General features: G+C 44.9%; 1 protein-coding gene across 1 annotated transcript in view; it reads right to left on the reverse strand.

Annotated features, from left to right (window-relative positions):
• Fam135b (family with sequence similarity 135, member B) overlaps window positions 1–20,334 on the reverse strand; it is a 139,677-nt gene extending 119,343 nt beyond the window's left edge. The window contains exon 1 of the mRNA XM_013025133.1: window positions 20,236–20,334. Within this exon, the coding sequence (XP_012880587.1) occupies window positions 20,236–20,312 (77 nt within the window). The 5' untranslated portion in view covers window positions 20,313–20,334. The remainder of the gene's footprint in view (window positions 1–20,235) is intronic.
• Between the last annotated feature and the right edge of the window lie 453 nt (window positions 20,335–20,787).

Consider the following 20,787-nt stretch of genomic DNA (forward strand, 5'->3'; position numbering starts at 1 on the left):
CAGGCGATCTGCAGACAACCCTCTGTGTTCTGGGACTTTAGCAGCTCCCCCTGGGCCGGCTGGCCGTGGCTTTGTGCACTGCCATGCGGCCAGTAAAGGTTGGTGGAGGGGTCTTTGTGCTCCTCTGTTCTGAAATTCTTCCTTGTCTTTCTTTTTTGTTTTTTTTCCACCTCCTGTTTTTCTCTGGGTGTTCGTCTTTTTGTTGTTGTTGGTCTCTTGGAGGTCTCTTGGAGAGATTAAGCGTTGGAACTCGAACTCTCTTTTTGGTGGGGGATATCTGTGGCATTTCCCTACTGCCCTGTCACCATCTTGCCCTGATTCCTCTGCATTCATTTCTAAAGTGCGAAGATTCAAGTCTGGGTGTTCAGAACACCAGCATCAAGATGCATAAGGAGCCCTGAAGGCTGCAATTTCCAGATGAAGCTTGAGCTGTGTTTCCATGGTTATTTGCAAGAAAATGTGCAAAGGACAGGTGTGAGTGCCAGACTGTGCTGTACATGAGACTCTGGGTGTGAGGTGTGACAGTCTAGAGGGTCTGGTTCTGAGGCCACGGCTTGGGCCACCATATCCCATGGAGCTCACGTGACCTACGTTTTGACATTAGTCCAAGGGTGGCCCTGCGGTCCACAAGAAAGGACATGTCTCTGTTATGACAAAGCCCGAGGAACAGTTATGTGGGTGCACAGCTTCCACTGGCTTCCATAAGCCAATTCCTATGACCCACGACTCTCCTCGTTCCCTATCTAGATGGATACAGCTACTCTCAAGAGCTCACCAACAGAACATTTCTAATTGTATGTGCTGCAATGCTGTGATGACTGTGATGAACACTGTCATATACATCAGTACCACTCGGTCTTCCAAGGCACACTGTCAAAGTGCTTTACCCTGGCTTCTAGAAGATGAACCTGAAATCAAGGGAAAACAAGGCTGCTTGGTTGACAGGGCAGCTGTAGTATGTGGACCCAGATCTGGCTACACAGAACATACTATTCTTGCCTATCATTCCCTCTTATCTGAGCTCAGACAACAGGAGGGATGAGAGTGCCACTAACTGCAGCCAGGAGACCAGGTGAGGACCAGGAGACACGAAGGCAGGGTTGCTACACAGAGCATGGTGATGCTGAACAGGGTCTAGGAATCCACTGAACCCAGGACAGCTCAGCCTGCTCCTGACACACAGAGAAGCTTAAGCTATAGGCAAAGAAGAGATATTGAAGCATTCTCAATCCACCTGGCAATGTTTCTTCAGAGCCATCGTGGAGGTGCAAAGACCCTTACTGACACAGAGATGGGCATATTGTTCTTAAAACAGTTCCTCAGTCCCTTGCCCGTAAGTCTTGCTGATATCTTCTATTATGTGTTCATGTCAATTGAATGAGCCAGGTGATAATCATACACACGTTACCTGGCGAGGCGACATTTATTCTGCCATGATAAAGCAATCTCATGGCGCCTGGAAAGCTAGGTGTGCGTTCTTCATGCTTGCCGCCTCCACCCTCCTCTGCCTAGCCATGAAGTCAAGAAGCAGATCAGGGATGGATTGGTTTGCAACACCGACCTCTGAGACTTCTACCCTGCTTGCAGAATATCAAGGAAAGGAAAACGGACTACGGAGAAGAAGCAGTCTCAGCGGAAGCCAATCCTGACATTGTGCAGACAACGGCAGACAGCCCCACTGGGGGCGAGGCCGGTCACTGAGGGAGCCTGCTGGGAGGGCTGCAGCTCACCCTGGCCACTCCCTGGGATTGTTCTCTCTGGTTCCCATCCTCCATGAAGCAAGCAGCCTCTGCTTCTTGCTTCTGTCACCATGATGCGCTGGGTCACCCTGGGTCCAGAATCAGCGCATTTGTGGACTGTGAACTAAGCCAATAAAAGTAATTGCTCTGTTTTAGGCATTCCCTCCAGCATTTTGTCCTTTGTTATGGAAAGCTCATGAACACAGATTGGAGAAGTACATAAAGCCAATCTGCAGGGTAGAGAGGTAAGGAAAATCCTATTGATCTTTACATACCTTTACTTGTCCTTTAATAGTAATCTTGTTCACCCTCTAGAGTGAAACCATGTCAATGTGAGGATTATGTCTGATACATTTTCAAGGTATAAGATACTGAATGATGATGTGTAGAATGCAGTGATGTCTGGTTTATAAATTAATTAATTCATCTTATGCCTTGCTAGATAAGTGTTTTCAGAAATGAGGTCATCATCTCTGTAGATTGCTTGTCCTCATATTATTCTGGAACATTCATAGCCATGAAACCTTGGATTTATTTGACAAAATGAAATTTCTTTCATAAAGTTTAATAGTTGAATTTTTGTCACTCATGGGGCTTAAACTCGGGGCCTGGGTGCTGTCTCAGCCTTTCTATGCTCAAAGCTAGCTCTCTACCACTTGAGCCATAGCACCACTTCCAATTTTCTAGTGGTTTGTTGGAGATAAGAGTCTCACAGACTTTCCTTCCCAGGCTGACTTTGAACTGTGATCCTCAGATCTCAGCCTCTTGGGTAGCTAGGATTACATGTGTGAGCCACTAGCATCCAGCTTAATAATTGAAATCTTTATCATTAAAACTTTCCAGATTCTACACAACTGTTAGTGCATTCTGTGACAGGCTTAGAAAATAACACCCATTTTTTTTCCTTCACATATGTGTTAACCTGTGGCACAAATAGCTAGCAATCCAATACCCAATCCACCAGAAAAAGTAATGTACAATCCAACACTAAAGTTTCACTTGCTTGATCTGCCAGCAGATCTCATAGAAGAGTTCCTGAGAATGCCTAAGATTGGATCATAAAAGAGCCCTTTGTTCCCCTTCCAAACCAGCTCAAAGCTGATCTTTGAGTCTTGGGCTGTTTGACTAACTCACTCTACCAACCTCTCCTGTGTGCTGACATACTCTCTGGAACCACAGCAGAGACTCGCCCACCACCTATCTCTCTAGTCCAAATGCCATCTTCATTTTGTTAGGATTGGGTTATCAGATCCTTCCAAATCCCTCAACTTCTCTCTGGCAGAGATTCCTAAACACCATCCTCTATTCCTAGGCAAACCTGTCACGCTCTAGGCTTGATCATGACAGAAAACTCTCTTCAACTCACAATCTTTCCCAGGCTGTACACTCCTCTCTGTTCTGTTCACTAACAAGATACATCACAGCTCTGCTACCAAATGGTCTTTGATCCCCACAGAGCTGCCTTCAGATAGCAGCAAGGTCTTCCCTGCCTCCATTTGGAAAGCAAAAAGGAGAGAGATTGGGTCTGGAAAAAGGTAGGTGTTTTTTGTTTATCTAACAAAGAGGCAGAGTGATCTAAGAGCCAGAGTGCTCTTTTAAAGTGGCAATTGCACTGTGCCCCTTCTGATGCATTCATTCAGTTGGCTCAACAGTGGCTTTGTACTCTTTATGCTTTAGCTAGTAACCTAAGCACTGAGACTCATCAGAGAAGAAAACAGACGTAGATTCTTTCCCCAGGTCAGTTTACATGTTAGCCAGAGGATCAAATAAACATACAATCCATGTTCCATGAGTATAGTATGCAGAAGGGCTCAGGGACAGGATGACTGGTTGCAGAAGTTGAAGTGCTGAAGTGTGGTTAGGAAGGCTATAGGAGAAAGAATGAGAGAGGACAACTCATGCTGTGACACAGAGGAAGAACACTCCTGGATCGAGGAGAGGTCCTGGGGACCAAGTGACTGTATGGGGACAGCTATCCAGAATGACTGGAAAAGATGGACCTGCAAATCAGAGATCCAGGGCCATTGGGAAGGGAACTGCTCTAAGTGAACTGTCAGCTCCCTGGAAGGCTGCAAGTGGACAAGCAGGATTTGTGGTTTAGTAAGACCTTCTGTTCCAAAACTCAGAGTTTCAGAACAGAAGGTCTTTCTAAAGCCAGAAATGTTAAGTGAAGTAAGCCAGGCCTAAAGGTTTCCCTTATTTGCAATAACTTGTACATGTGTAGGACAAGCAGAAAAGGTCAAAAGCTATGTACATATGGCCATATAAGATGATGTGAAGTGCAATGAACCCCAAGATAGGGACACAGTGGTTTTGTCTTTCTTGCTATTGTTTTTAACGTATTTATAATGTACTATGTGATTTTTTTTGTTTCTCTTGTATGTTCTTCCCCCACAGTATAACCCCTGTTTCCACTCTATTTGATGTCAGTGCCCTGCATATTGTATATACATCTTTCTAATTTGGGGAGCAGAAGGGAAATAACAAAACCCTGCATCTTGTATATATATTTTTCTAATTTGGGGAGTGGAAGGGGAAAAAACAAAGTGCTGAAATAAGGATACAGGTTGACCCATTGTTAACAATGAGATGTACAAGACAGTATGTTCAAAACAAACTTTACAACTTGGGGAAGGGGAGGAGTTAAGGAGGTGGGAGGGAAGGGATGGTAGAGGAAAAACAAAGGAGAAGGTAACAATGCTCCATTGGAATGTACTCATTACCTTACTCATGTAATTGTAATCCCTCTGCACCGTATTTTTACAATAAAAAACCTCTGTTTTTTTAAAAAAAAGAAAAAGAACTTCTGGCTGCTGTAGTGACCAGGAGAGTACAAAAATAAGCAGCGACCAGGTCGGGCAGTGGCCAGCAGCCAGGTAAAAAAAGACTGGTTTAAATGTAGAAGGCCATCCCATGCTGAAGATGGTTACAGGAATGGTAGAATTTGGAGTATCTTATGCATGTAAATGAAAACCATCGCATAAAGGATCAAAGAAAAAAACAGAAGAGTCAAGAAAGGAGGAATGGCGCCATGGGTGAGTGGGGGTTGGGTCCTACCCATGCCTGTAATTCCCATGGCAGGCTTCCCGGTGCTCTGCAATCAGACACCTTCAATGGAGCACTGGGGCTGAGCATGAGCTGACATCTGCTCCCCTGGTCAGCAATAACTGTGGCCTTCCAACAGTCTCTGAAATAAGCTGCTCCTGACCTGTCTGCCCTTCCTGCTTCAGCCGCTCTCCTCCTACCTGCACTTGTCTCTCTTTTAATTAGCCATCAGGCCTCCTGTTAAATGTTATTTCCTCAAAGAAGTCTTTCCGGAGCCCTTAGTCTAAATCAGGAGCCTGCTGTCACAGACCGTGGTCAAGGCATTTTATGTCATTGCACATATTTCAAACTGAACTCTACTTGGAAGGGAGAGCTTGGGTTTAATGACTGTTCTCCCACTAGGCCCATGTTCCGGGAGCCCAGGGACAGTTCTGTCTGGGTCATAACCATGAACGTAATGCCAGGATTGTGGCAGCCACACTGTAATTCTGTTTCACTGTTGGACAAATGATCAAAGTATTTTAAGCCCAAATGAGTGACCTGCTTAGGCTGAACACCACTCTGCATGGAGAGCCGCGGAACAGAGGAAGTGAGGAGGGGGCTTCTGGATAACAGCTGGAGAGGCTCAATGCTAGGACAAGCCACCACACGGTCTTCTGACCCAGGTCACCGCTGGGAGAAGCAGGGAGTAGTGGGAGAACCCTGTGTGGGGTTTAATCCACCCAGTTCTTTGTATATTTTGTCACAGCAGCCCTAGATGAACAAGACACGGACTCCAGCGTAGGGAAGACATTTTGATGAACAAAAAAGACTTTTCCCTACTGATCTTGGATGGGACTCTGGCCTTGTTGGCCCAATTGTTTCAGCAACCATGGCCTGGAGAAAGGCCCTCAGCCACAGCCGAGCTGATTGTAAAGGCTAGGAAGCTGCTGGGATTGGCAGCTTATGCCTCTAATCCTGGATACATGGGATGTGGAGGGAAGGAGAAGAGTGATTCAAGGCCCATCCAGGCAAAAGGTTAGTGGTACCCCTTCTCAACCAACAAGTGAGGCATGGTGACATTCTGAGTCTCAGCTTCACAGGAGGAATAAATAGGAGGATGGTGGTCCAAGCCAGACTGGCAAAGAAAAGTGAGGCCCCATCCAAAGGATAACTAAAGCAAAAGTGACTAGGGCTATGAATCAAGTGGTAGAGCACTTGCCTAGCAAGCCTTAGTTCAGATCTCAGCACCACTCAAAAAATGGGGAATGGCACGTAGGGGACATCTACATCTCAGTGAGGCAGACAGTGAATTCAGAGGAAGAGATTTTTGTCAATTTGATTAACTAAGAGCTGAGCCATTGGCTTCGATGTGCTTTACCAAAAGACAGTTCATTGTTGCAAATATCAAAAACGATGCAGTCTTACGGGTTTCTTCCCTCCCCTGGTGTTCGGTAAGTACAGATTGGCTGAGGTGCTCTGAGCTCCTTCTGTGAGCCCCGCTCCCTCAGCTTCTCTCCTTGCCCTCTGTCCTGCTCCATCTGTCTCTAAATGCTGAAGTCTAAACATTTATTTCAGTTAGGATTGGTAGACATAGGGGAAAATCCTATCTTGGCACCTCTTCCTATTCCTCATCTTTCATTGCTCAATCTGCTTTTGTGTTTTTCAGCTACAAATGAAACATGCGAGTTCCGTTTTTCACTTGTGCTCCTTTTCATTCACACATATTAATTGTACAAAAGAGTTTCGTTTGGGTATTTCTATATATGCACATAATATATTTTGAGCAAATTCAACCCTTTCTGTTGTTACCTTTGCCTACCTTCTAAACAATTTTAAAGGGTCTCATTATTCTGTTTTCATGAATGGAAAGCTGTTTGTTAAGATTCTTTTGCTAATCATGGAGAGAAATGCATGCATAGTGTGATTTAGGCTCTCCACAAATTTAAACCTAACATTTTAGAAACTCTAAACCTTGGGTAGAGTGCAGTAAGAAACCTTTGGGTCACACTACTCAGCAAGTCCTCTTCCTTATCCCTCCCATCAGACCTAAGTTCATCCAATGAACATTAGTCCCTGTATATGAGTGACAGGTAGGCTATAGGCAGGCATTGCCTTCTTTCTCTACCGTAGTCTGCTCTCCATACTGAAGTCAAAGATTACCCTTGCCCAGATAGGAGTTAATCAACCCTCTGTTTAAAATATTTAGTCAGCTTTCTGTCACTACGACCAAACATCTGAGAAAATTAACTTAGGAGGGAAAAGATCAATTCAGCTCTACATTCTGGATGTTCAAGTCCAAGTTGAGGCCAACCCATTGCTCTGTGTCTCAAGTGTGTATCTGATAGCAACAGTGGGAAGTCTTTGGCACAGAAAATTGCTCACACCAGAAGCCAGGCAGCAAACGGGAGGAAAGCCAGACCAGGCTGAGGTCCCCAAACCCAGTTTGTGGCCACAGCCTAATAAGGTAAAGAATTCCCCTGATGGTTCACCTTCCACCACACCCAGCCTCTCCCAACAGTATCACCCTGAGGACTACAGCTTTAACACAACCACATTGTTGAAACCACAGCATGCTCTGTCTCACCTTCCCATAGCAGCCCTGGAAGAGGAAGTGCTGTGCATTTGCCCCCCTCCAGGGGGCAGTGTCACTCTGGCCGGATGTGGAAAGGAGGCTGACCATGCCCATTGGTACCTCATTGTCTCCTACGATCATGGGCTCAACACCAATCATCCCCAGGCCATGACCAGATTCTCCTCTGCAGCCCAGATTCACTTTCCCGTTTGCAATTCAAGCCTCTGGCTCTACATGCTTGCCATACACCATACAAACAGATCCTTCTAGTGGAGGTCGGCCTTGACCACATGACACCAAATTCTGGATAGCTTATAGGCTGGGTACCCATGGCACCTGTCTAAAATCCCAGCTATTCAGGAGGCTGAGATCTGAGAATCAAGGATAGAAGCAAGCTGGAGCAGGAAAATTCATGAGACTTTTCTTTCCAATTAAACACCGATGCGGGGGGGGGGGGTGTGGGGGGAACCAGAATTAGAGCTATGGCTCAAGTGGTAGACTGATAGCCTTGAGCACAAAAGCTCAGGGCCAGCACCCAGAGTTCAAGACCCAAGACTGGCACCAAAAAAAGATACTCTGAGGCTTTCACAGATTTCCATCCCCTCCAACATCTGACCACATGACATCAGATGCTTCTTCCGTGCCTCAGATCTTAGATCCCGTGATCTAAGATCATCCTGCTTTGCCTCATACCACCACAAAACACATCGCTCAAACTCTTTTGTAAAGATCTGTCCCTTTCAAATGTATTTAAATCCTGTTGAGTTTTCTTTTTGGAGTCCAGACTGGTTCATAAAATAAAATGCTGACAATGCTGATGTTAAGAGCCATGTGGGGTAAATTTGAACCCCGACTCTGTTACACCGGGGTAGGCTTTTATATTCATCTGCAAGATAAACGAACAATACCACCCTCATGGTGTATCAGTGCCATCGGGTGGATGGTGACGTTAAGGTCCGGCACGTGATTGGAACCATAGTCAGAAACCACTGTCAGGGGTTTCAAACGTGCCATGAGCTGAAGAATCGTAGCCCAGACCCAGCGGGCCCCAGCGTTGGCTGCTCTACTCTACTCTGGAGTCCCGGACTCCCATCAGGTCCTGCTGGGCTGGTCCCTCCTCCCCTCAGCTTTATCGACTCACTCATCCCCTCCTTCCTCCTCAGCACAGGGTAAAAGCACCAGGTCTTCCAACCCTGCTGCCTCAACACCCCTTTGCCCAGCAGAACTCTCCAAACTGACGCGAGACACACACAACCCCACGCCTTTCCATGAACTGTTTCTCAGCCCTCCGTTATCCACAAGACACAGTCCTAGCTCGGGGGCTGGCCGCAGACGCCATTGACAAGCAGTCTCCTGGCATGCATTCCTCCTGCTTGATCAAAATGCCACCTTTATGCCAAGCCCCTGAGCCCTGTGGCATTGCTCAGCAGACGCCAGGCCCTTTTTAATTTCCACGTGATTGCAGGTACTTTTGTCAAAGCCTGAGGGTACCTGACCCCTTATCTGACAGGTGACACCCCCTCCTTCCGGAAGCCTGCCTGAGCCCCCTCTCCCCCACGCAGGGGCTGGCTGTTGCCCACGCTTGGACTTCCATTTCTATCATCATTCCCATGAGTCTCTCTCTGCCCACTGTGGAATGAACATCTTGCATTCACAGCCATGTCTTGCTCATGATTAGGGCCAGAATCCCCAGGACACAGCTCACAAGAGAACAGAAAACGTGATTTCTCCCACCAGTGTTGGGATTTGTCCTGTTTTGTACTGATAAGGAGCACCCCCTCTCCTGTAGTGAGTGCAAAGCATCTGCTTAGAATGCAGGGTGGAGCCGGTACCCAGAGCCTGGCCTGTCAGCAGACTTGCCCTTCCTGGCACTTCACCTAATCAAGATGCTCACCTCAGAGTTCCAGTTACCAAGGGACAGAAGGCCTTGTTGGGCTGGGCCATCTTGGTTAGTAATTCAGGCCTGCACCACAGGCTGGATGCTTTATAAATATGACCTCATCAACAGGTAATAAAGAGCCTTCAGAACTAAGGAAGGACATGAGAGCAGAGAAGTTCAGCATCTTGCCCATGGGTAACACAGTAGCAACAGTAACAGCAGCAGTAGCAACAACAGTAATAGCAGTAGTAGCAGCAGTAGTAGTAGTAACAGAGATAGAGCCAAGGCTTGCGACTCCTAACAATTTTTATTTTCCCACACCACTACCTTCATGGCTGTACTGTAAGCACTCATTGTCCTTAGGAGACCTTCAGAGTGGAATCCCAAAAGGACCACACTACCTAGGGGTGTTCTGTTCTGCCTTTGATTCCACCAGGGAGAGATGAGGCCCTGTGGGTAGCTCTGTGCTCTCCACAGGGCGGCACCGGCTCTCCTGGAGAAGGCTTTTCCTCACAGGTCTGCTGCACATGTCCTCCTCCATCAGGGGTAGGAGGATCAAAGGCTCAAGGCAGCAGGCTCCGGAATTCACAGAGAAGAAGGTAAATGAACTAAAAAGAGGACGGAGAACTTGTTACAACACACTTACATTGGCTAGGAAAATAATCCACATTGTCCCTGTACACAAGCATTTGGGGAAGGGAAGTGTGCTAGAGAGAAGAGTTAATGATAATAATGGCCTTTTATAGAGAGAGATCAACTTTCATTAAAATGCCAGCGTTACCTATAGGTTGACCTCTGCTCTGACTTGCCAGTGCCACTGTGTTCACCAATTTGTCCTGCCAAGAGGGCCTTTCAATGCGGCTCTCAAATATTTATAATCCCCATTCCCTTTCAAGAGGGTGGGAAGGAATGCAAAGGATATCAACATATATTAATAAAGTAAGTTTAAGAAAGGATTGTTTCTGACAGAACCAGACAAGTCAATTAATTGATCTCTGGACATGCAAAGATAATTGTATTTCTGAGTCTATTAAGGCACATCAGGGCTGGTTAGCTAATTTCACGGGGAGTTAGCTGTCACCGGGCATTAGCTAGCGAAGGGAAACAGCAGGCAGAAACACACAATGGTGTTTTCTTTTGGGAATCACTGGATATAGGGTCCCACCATTTCAGATCAGTACAGGAAAGGCCAGTAACCTTGCTCAAAACGTATTTCCATCTTAGTACTGATGTGTAAAAAAATGAGATCTGATGATACAGGTTATAGGTCCTTTCTTTGAGGCTTTTTGGTGGATAGGGACAGATTTTTTTTCAATTCTTTTTCAGATCTTTGGACAGAAATCTTCACAGGGTGGAGGAGAGACAAGAAATGAATCTGATCATCAAACCATGAGAAATTTTATAAAGAAAAAGGAACTCGGATTTCTAGCCTATTCTGAAATAGAAAATCAAATATGAATTCATATTCAAGGATTACTGTCAGGTCCTGCCAGGTGCTGGTAGCTTATGCTTGTAATCCTAACTGAGATCTAAAGGGGCTGTGTTAGCTCAAGTCCAGCTCAGAAAGGAAAATCTGTGACACTCTTCACACCAATTAACCAGTCAAAAACCAGAAGTAGAGCTGTGGTTTAAGTGGTAGAGATCCAGCCTGGAATGAAAATGATAAGCAACAGGGGCTGGGAAGGTGGCTCAGTGGTAGAGTGCTTGCCTTGCATGCATGAGGCCCTGGGTTCGATTCCTCAGCACCACATAAGCAGAAAAGAAGTGGTGTTATGGCTTATGTGTTAGAGCACTAGCATTTCAGCTGAAGAGCTGAGGGACAGGGCATAGGCCCAGAGTTCAGGCCCCACAATTGACAAAAAAGAAAGATAAGCAACAGCACCCAACAGCACCCAGGCCCTGAGTTCAAGACCTAGTACTGGCATGAAAACACTGGCACATATGCACATGTACACACACACACACACACAGAATTGTGGTAATAATAATAATGTTAGCTCCATTTCAACAGTATTAAAAATGAAGCTTCCTGCTCTCTTAAATAGATATAAATGGGAAACTGGTTCTGATTATGGATGGATGATTGGCAGATATGCATGGGACAGGTTTGGGAATTAATGTTTCATCTAAAGATCATTTCTAAATGAGAAAATTATTGCACTGAATACGAAAAGAGATCTTCCCTCCTGTTTTCACTAACCCAGCATCCTCCTGCAAATAAGAGATTTCTGTAGCTTCTTACAGCCGAAGGTTGTGTTAACGGGCATGCACATTCAATCGCTTTTTGAGGCAGAGGAAAAATCAGGGACCCAAGGTGAAGAAGAAATTAGAACCTCGTTTGTTTTACAGTAAAGATATTTAAAAGGAAAGGCTGAGGTTACTTCATGGGTGGGATCTTCACTTCATGCAAATCCAATCATTTGCCTCCTGAGAATTACAGGAGACTTTCACAAGTGCTGTGGGCGCTCTTCGTTTAGTTGTCTGGAACTCTCAGCCCTCCAGACAGCTCTAGTGAGCCGGATCAGGTTCACAACAACTACTACAAACAAGCCACTACCTCACAATGGGTGAGTGGATCAAGAAATAGAAGTGTGATACCTATAGATGTATACACACATATAGATGCACCTATATGTATAAATACGCCTTCATCAAGAAGGATAATATTGGTGTCATTTGCAGGAAATGGTTGTGCCTAGGAAATATCATATTAAGCGAAATAAGTCAAGTTCAGAGAGACAAAGAATGCATGTTTTCACTCATATGTGGTAGTTAGTTCTACATTATAATTATGTGAAAACAAATACAGGCCATATGCATCCGTACATAAACAAACTGATTAACATATGGCACAGGCCAGAGAGAATTCCAACGGCATAACTCCTTTGAACAACAAACTTGCAGTTAAGCAAACTGAAATTCAGGAAGCTGGCACATGTGTGGGTTACAGGTGGGGAAATCAAGGGAGGACAGACACGTGGATAGAGGAAATTTGGCAGAAACAGAAGACCCAGTGCATATATGTGGAAATAGAACCAGGCAATGTGAGGTGAGGGGTGGGTTTGGGAGAGATGGGGGAGACTGGTAGAAGGGGGTGACCCTGCTCAAGATGCATGGATTTCCTAAACTGACATGTTGAAATACAACCCTTGTACAGCTACTTAAAGATGATGATGATGATGATGATGATGATGATGATGATGATGATGATAAGAAGACATGCTTCCCTGAAGTTCAGATATAGCTCAAAGGAAAGAAAACTTGTATTTCTAAGAAGCTTCCAGGTGAGGGCAACTCTGATGGCCCATGGACCATACTTTGAAGACAGTTGATAAAAACAGCACATTCGAAATTAAGGATCTGCTGGACACCGGTGGCTCACGCCTTGTAATCCTAGCTACTCAGGAAGCTGAGATCTGAAGATCACTATTTGAAGCCAGACCAGGCAGGAAAGTCCATGAGACTCTGATCTCCAATGAACCACCAGAAAACCAGAAGTGGTGCTGTGGCTCAAGTGGTAGAGCACTAGCCTTGAGTGAAAAAGCTCAGGGACAGCACCCAGGCCCTGAATTCAAGCCCCACACCCAACAACAACAACAATGGTATTAGGAATCATCTGCTATTGATATAATGTAATAAAGATCCATGTGGCATCCTCTGTCATTGAAGTAATTGCTAAAACAGCAACATGAAACTCAGGTCAAGCAAACAAAAGCTATTATTTCTCCCTCAGTAGGCATCAGGCATTGCCGGGCGCTGGCCACATAAGGTAAGTTCAGATCCTCACTCTTACAGAGAGTCTATTTGCCAAGCGTGGTGCTTCGTGCAATAATCCCAGGATGCAGGAGGTAAAGGACAGGTAAAGGCTGGAGGATTATGAGTTTTAGATCAACTATGTAGTGAAACTCTGTCTCGAGAGAGAGAGAGAGAGAGAGAGCTTACTTTTACTGAAGAGAAGACAAGTTATATACAGCATCCCTAGTCTTCCCTAGCATCCCTGTATAATAAAATCAGAATGTCCTAAATAAATCATTCCTCTTACCTCCTCCTTCTCCCAGACCCCTTCCCTTCTTGTATAGTCCTGGAGTTAAAGCCAGTTAAACACCCTACCACTGAACTGCTTCTCCAGCCCGTTAGTATTATGGTTCATTTTTTTCCTCATTGTTGTTTCTACTTTGTGCTTATACTGGGATTTGAACTCGACTTATATGCTGTCCTTTAGCTTTTTCACTCAAGGTTAATACTCTACAAGTTGATCCACAGGTCCATTTCTGGCTTTTTGGTAGTTAATCGTGGATACGAGTCTCATGGACTTTTCCTATCTAAGCTGGCTTTCAGCTGTGATCTTCAGATCTCCAATAGGCATACAAGTGTGCGGCATCAGTACCTGGCTTGTAGTTGGTTTCTAAGATAGTGTCTTAACTAACTTTGCCTGGGTTTGGCCTTATGTTCAAGACATCCTGAATACCTGGAATTACAGGTATGCACCACCACACCCAGCTTCACCTTTGGTTTCATTCTTCACTCATTAATTCATAGTTGATGAATTAATCTTGGCGTCCCAGCTGAATTCTGCTTCCTGATACTCAGCATTTGCTTTTCCAGATCCTCCACACGGCACACAGCTGTTCCCACCTTTCCTTCTATAATTTTTTTCCACAGTCCCTTCTCTTATTCTGATAAAATTAGGTCAGTCATTCTGTGCATCTTCATAGTATCCCATGTCCCTCTTGGTAAGAGAGCCTATCAGACATGGTGGTCATTTTCAGCATATGTATCTGTTATTCTTCATTAGTGGAGAGATGCTCCAATATCTATCTTAGTGATTGTGAGAACAATGCCATAGAAAATGACTAACTAGGTCTGTGGTCATGGATATGTGAGCAGATGACTGAACACAGCATCTTCTTAAAGATGACCTTTAGGAATATGGAACTGGCGAGAATTTATGAAATCTGGGCTGAATGTAGTAGGTAAATGCCGATCTACAAAAATGGCTTCGAGGATAATTTATTAGAGTTGGAGCTTGCATATAGAATTTTCAAGGCAGATACTACATTAAGAGGGTCAGCAACAGTGTGAGCGGTGACAATAAGATGAACCAGCTTAAGGTCAAAGGTTTGGGGCCCTGAGTAAAGGAGCAAGAACAAGAGGAACACAGAGGGATTTCAGAAGCAAAATGATCCCACTCACCCTCTGAGTGGGAAGAGCATACTAGCAACCATGACAATGGAGACATTATCAACTGGTACCATGCTGGTCTGTGCATGTGTTCATTCAAGGGTCATAAATCCCTTCAGTCCCTACCCTTGTAAAGCCAGTGAAATTATTTGGTACCTGACAGGACAGACACAGATACTCCTGTGCATCTCATATACTTCTCATTGGCTGCCTGTATGGATAATTGGGTATGACCTATAAATAATGGTATAAATACTCAAATAGCTCTTGGCTCTTATTCAGATGGGTTCCCTGGGGTCTTTTTCATTATCATTTTATAGATCATAAATAATTGGCTCCATGTGTTTTGAAGGGCTGCTCTCGGGTGCCTTGGGTTTCAAATTCAAGTCTCACAGTCGGGGTCAGCAGAACTTCTCTCCCCTGTTGCTTTGTTAGCCTGACTCTGACTGTGATCATGGGAGTAACATCTCATGATGTTTGCTGACTGCTTTGAGGACAGATTTGCCTTTGGGAATTAGCCTCCGTCAACATAGACTTGGGGTGAATGCAAGCTGGCTGTTTGCTCCAAGCAAACATTACCAAAAGGCAGTATGCATGCTGGAACTGGGGGGGGGGGGAATCCAAAAATATATAAATGGGCAAGAAGCCAGTAACTTCTTGAACTGGGTGACTTCTTGGGCATTATTCTAAGTCTGTATCCAGGTGTATCCAATTTAATATCCTACAAAAACTCAAGAGACGTCTCGTTTCTCAGCAGACCAAGGAACAGTAGCCTGTAACACAAGATGGAGCCACAACGGACACTTCTCATCAGCTGGATAAACTGGGTGGATGTGGGAAGGTCACAGGCAGACTTGGTCTGAAGAACGCTGTTCTCCCCCTCTCTTGTGAGTTCCAGCCTAATTGTCACTATTTCCTAGAGGGAGGATCTGAAATGTCCCTTAAAGTCTGATGAGTCTTTGGAGGGGCAAGTGTAGACTGTCCCCAACCAGTCCACGTGCTGGTTTAATGCCCAATTTGGGGCTATGAAAAAGTCATAGGAACTTTAAGATGTAGAGTCTAGTAGTGAGAATGAATGACCCAATTCTTTAGAAGGATATTTGGGTTAAGACTTAAGCACTGATAAATACTGCTAAGAATGTTCATGAGAGGCCTTTAGTTGAGCATCCTGTCCATGTTTTCTTCTTGTTTAAGTTAGGTTGGGGGGAGGGGATGTGGTATGACTTATTGGCGATTGTCAGACCCTTCTCTGGTGCCCGGCTGCCCTCGGTAGAAAGTTGTCAGGCAAGAAGACGTGCTGCCGTGATGGAAGCCAGGCTGCTTTGAACCCTGCCAGAATGCCTCAGAGGAAGTACACTTCCACTGCAAGAACGTCTGCAAGGCAGCTGCAGCTCCTGCTCCTGGTGGTTCTGCTACAGTCGTGACCACTTCAAACAACTTGCGCCAGCCTCGGCCATCACAGCCCTCGGCAGACCTTGGCAGACCCTTCTCACCCACAGCTCTTCACCCTCACAGATGAGAGGGTCCAGAGCAAGAGCTTTCCCAAGTAACTCAACACAAGGCTTATGATTGGTCTTCCTCTTCCTTGTATAAGGATTGGTACAACGAGAAGCTGTGTGTGGTCGGTGTAAATTGTCATCTTACTTTTGCATGCCATGCCTCCTGGGCCTGGCTCCATGGCTGTTTAGTTCACAGCCAGGAAACGCCCTCCGATGCTGCCAGGTGGTGCTGCAATATTAGGTTCAATCAAAGGCCTCTGGTAGCCAGGTGCCACTGGCTCACGCTTGTCATCCTAGCTACTCAGGAGATTGAAATCTGAGGACTGCAGTTCAAAGTCAGCCCAGGCAGGAAGTCCATGAGACTCTTCAACTAATCACAGAAAAAGCTCCAAAGTGGAGCTGTGCCTCAAGTGGTAAAGCAATAGAGCTCAGAGGACAGTGGCCAGGCCCAGAGTTCAAGTCCCAGAACTGGCAATAAATAAATTGAATAAATAAATAAATAAAAGGTCTCTGGTATGTGGTCATTTTCCCTTGACTCTCAGGGGTGTCACCCTCGGTACAACACGCTGAGCTGGTAACAGCCAGGGCATCGGCAAGAAGGTGACTGGAGAGAACTAGGGAGGGAATGCAAGAAACTACAAAAGACACAAGACATACGGAGAGGATGGAAGATAGCAGAGGAGTCCTCCGAGGAGAGAGGGCTGTGAAGAGCTGAAGTCAATGAGGATGGCAAGGCCAGACACAGCAAAGCTCACCAGAGATGCAGAGGGTGAAGGACGAAGGGCCGGACCCTGGAGGATAAAGAGCTCCTGAGACTTGGGCATCCCATTAGCTGCCAGTGATGGTCTCAGCCACTGGGGACTGCAAAGGCCCAAGGCTCACACTGACCACCGAGGGCTGGCAATCAAGGCCAGAGAGACACAGCAATAACCCTCTAACCCGAGCTCCTAGAGGTATAAATCTCAGGTTTCTAGAGCTATACACTTCTAGTTCTCAGTGCTCACAGGAATACACCTCTGAGTGTGTCAGGCTAGCTCATAAATCTGTAGCCATCAGAGGCCCAGGACGGCTCCTCATCTACTCAAAACTCCTATCTGAGCAGAGCCAGAGGACCCGTGGCAGCCAATGGCACCAACGTGGAGGCTTTGGGTCATGGCAGGTATTACATTCAAGGGAACTGTGGGACCCAGGTCTCTTCTTCCTCCTCCTATTTCTCTTCAAAATGATGTGAGAAGTCATTTGGCTCCTCTACATATTTCTTTTGTTATTGTGCCAATACCAAGGATTGAACTCAGGGCCTCACAGTTTCACTCAATTTTTTCATCCACCACTTCAGCCATGCCTCCAAGCCTAGCATTTTGCTGGTTAATTGGAGATAGAGTGTCTCAGACTTCTTTTTTGTTTGCCTGGGATAGCTCTGAACATGATCCTCCAGATGTCAGCCTCCTTAAGTAGTGAGGACTCCAGGCGTGAGTCACAAGTGGCTTGTTGCCACCACATATGTCTGCTCTTAAGCGCTGTCCTGTCACAGCCACCGGGAACTGAAACTATGGGCCAGGGTAAATATCTGCTCTTCATACATTTGTTATCTCAGGTGTAAGACATATAACTCACAATCCCAACAATCCTATGTAAATGCACATTTAATCATCCATCCTCTTACCCCAGAAGCAAACCAGCTCTCCCCAAACCTTCAGTTTTTCTATTCATTCACTTTCTGCCACAAGCTACCCCAGGGCCTCATCTTGCCCACCAGGCTTGGATTGCAGCCATCCCTTCTCCATGGAACACTTGCTGGGTAAAATAATTATACTTCACTCTAAGCATACCTCCTGTGGGATTCATAGTGGAAAAAAAAATCTTTGGCTCTTGACCCTAAGGGATCATGCTGTCAGAGACTCCCCTGGAAAAAGCTGAGTTCTGGTTGGCATCGTTCCCAGCCTATCCATAGTTCCCTGAAGGTAGGATACAGAAAGTTGGTAGCTATTAACTTCAAGGTTTTATAGCTGATCAGATCTTATGGACTCTAAAACTCTCTCCATCCCCTGAGAGGCATGATATCTCCATGTGTTCCTCGGGCTCTTCCATTGAAGTAACTGCCCAGACCCCGCTTCATGCATTTTAAATCATAATATTATGTCCTCAGCCACATCCGAAGGATTTATCTCAATAAACACACTCCCGGGGAACATGAGATGTGGTAATTAAGAGACAGAAGCTCGCCAGAGTATTTATGATGCAGTGGATAAGTTGTGTTGAACATTTTATAATTTGCATGCTTATTAGTAAAAAATATGTTTGAGCCTATGACCCTGATATTTGCATATTTAGTTATAAATCACGTGTATGTACCATTACACAACTTATAGCATGCATTAGGAATACAGGAAAAGATCTTTTAGGAGATAAGGATGCAATAACGTATGGCATAAAATAGATACCATATGCATTAATACCTTACCTTTTTCTTATTAAAAATATAATACCACAAGTTCTAGTTCTAGACTTACTCAACATTAAATTTGACAGTGAGTGCGGATAACAAAAACCATGCAAATCAAGTATTACAAGCTTGTTGAATGAGTCATGATTTTTACTCTCATTTTCAACCCCTTACAACTTCACAAGGCTCTCTTTATATTTTAGATTTGCCATTTTTTAAGCTTTGCTCTTGGTGATTATTTCATATAAGACTGTCAATATCTCAAAGCCTGAGCTACAGCTTGGATGAGGTGCATGATGAACAGCGATTACAAGTCAGTATATCAAAGAGGTTTGAAAGAAACCCAAATCTCTCATCCTACTGATTGTTGGATCTGATTATCTTGTCATTTTTAATCACAATGTGTATTATCAACACATGTGGCAAGTAGGGAGTCATTCTGGCATTTCCTGGGGTTTGTTAGCTTTCCATTATTAATATTATCTGCACTTCATGATTCTGTGAGTGTACCCTAAGGACTGTGAAATTTAACCTAGAAAACAATTCATATTGGTGCCCTGCTGGCCAGTCATATGATGGCATCTTGCCAGGTGGAGGTGATGTCACCCTATTCATGGTGTGACACCTGAGACGCTGAGCAGAGCTCACAACTGTGTGTCCTTCGGACAAAGGAAAGTCTTCTGGGCCAATCTATGGTCTAATTACTTATATAGCTTGATTTCCTTGTTATTTCTGGCTAAAAAAAAGTTGTAAGTCAAAGTTGTGCTCTTTTCTTCCCAAATTCTGTTGGTGCTCATGTATGTATGGAAGCCCATTTGAAGACCAATCTTCAGTGATGGAAAATAATTCAAGACCTGGAACTAAAAAAAGACTTGGTGTCAGCCTGCCTCTCCACTAGGCTGTTGTAAGGCTGTGGGCTCTCCTACCGCCTGATGGAGCTGCCTGTTGGAAATGAAGACTGTATTGCCCATCTCTTCACATGGGGATAATGGATAGGAATGTCTCTAATGCCAGAATAACACATGATGTAATGAACACTGATTTCCTTTTCTCACTAATGTGCAACATGAAGAACACAGAAGAGAAAAAGAGAGCCTAGAATCCAAATAGAGCCTAGATGCCCAAGGTTTGGCCTCAGCCCAAGACTTTCCACAAATGACAAGACATGGGATCAATCTATGGATGAAGAAAATAACACCCCCCCCCACACACACACATGAGAAGTCAGTCCATCAAGAAGACTCACTGAGAAGGTGCATATAAAGATGCCAAATTCAGAGTATATCTTCAAGACAGTGGAAACAACTACATTTATGTTTCCCCCATACATTGCTGTATTTCATTTTATTCAACCAAATGCCCATCGCTGGAAGAACAATGCAAGAAATGGTGAACAAACTTCAGGAAAACATTCTATTATAGCTTTCTGCCATATGTGGTTGAAAGGTTACTATATCTTTCTTTCTGCACATTTATTATTTCCATAAGTTTTTTTTAAAGCTCTACTTTGAAAATACCGTTTGGGTTTTCCAAAGATGTAGGCATATGTTTTACAGCACATGGTTTTCACAGATAGCCCCCCAAAGGGACACCTTTTGATTCAGGCTACACAAGTGAACATCCCTCTCTGTGAATTTATTTCCCTTTAAAATTGCCATATTTACAGGAAAGAGTAACTGAGGAGAAAAAAGAAAGCAGTGCGGAGAGATCGATATGCAATTTATTTTCATATGCTAAAAGGCTGGATTTACCTTGAGGCAGGGAAATTAATAAACATACTTTATTAATTTCCAATGTTCCATAACCTGACCTCAGCACCCCTATCTTATTCCAGAAACACACAGCCACACACCTCTCCACACACAACAGACAGACAGACAGTGAAATATACTCACCCTCGCTGAAAGAGATCCACATTATAAAATTTATGTAGCTCTACAGAAAACTCAACCGTTCCTTGTACTTCAGACATGATCTTTGTGGTTCATTACCTGAAAAATAAAGAAATGAACAGCTGTAGAGGAAGGCATCCAAACACAAGAGAGTTGGGCTTCCCCAATAGGAAACCAGACCATATTTCCATGGACAGGACTATCTGACCCACGGAACAGGCACTGAGTGTCTGCTGTGTGCCACCATGCAGGGGTCCTTGTGGTTAGCACCCGGAAGCCTGAGATATAGACCCAGGTGTCCTAACTCCACTGGGCTGCTGCGTTCCCTCCCCTCCACGTCAGGCCTGTGAGGGCCACACCAGCCCAGCTACCATCACATCCTTCCTGGCTCAGAAATCCCTCCTCTCCTGAGTTTGGCTATGTGACCTTTGGCAAGTTGCTAAGCCTGTCTCTGCCTCGAAGCAGTCTGTTACAGCAAGAGTGGTAATGGTGAACAACCTTGATAGATGGTGGGAAGATTAAATAAGCACACCCCACTGAGCACGTAGCAAACCG

The sequence above is a fragment of the Dipodomys ordii genome, unplaced genomic scaffold, assembly GCF_000151885.1.
Source record: "Dipodomys ordii isolate 6190 unplaced genomic scaffold, Dord_2.0 Scaffold82, whole genome shotgun sequence".
Classification (NCBI taxonomy): Eukaryota; Metazoa; Chordata; class Mammalia; order Rodentia; family Heteromyidae; genus Dipodomys; species Dipodomys ordii.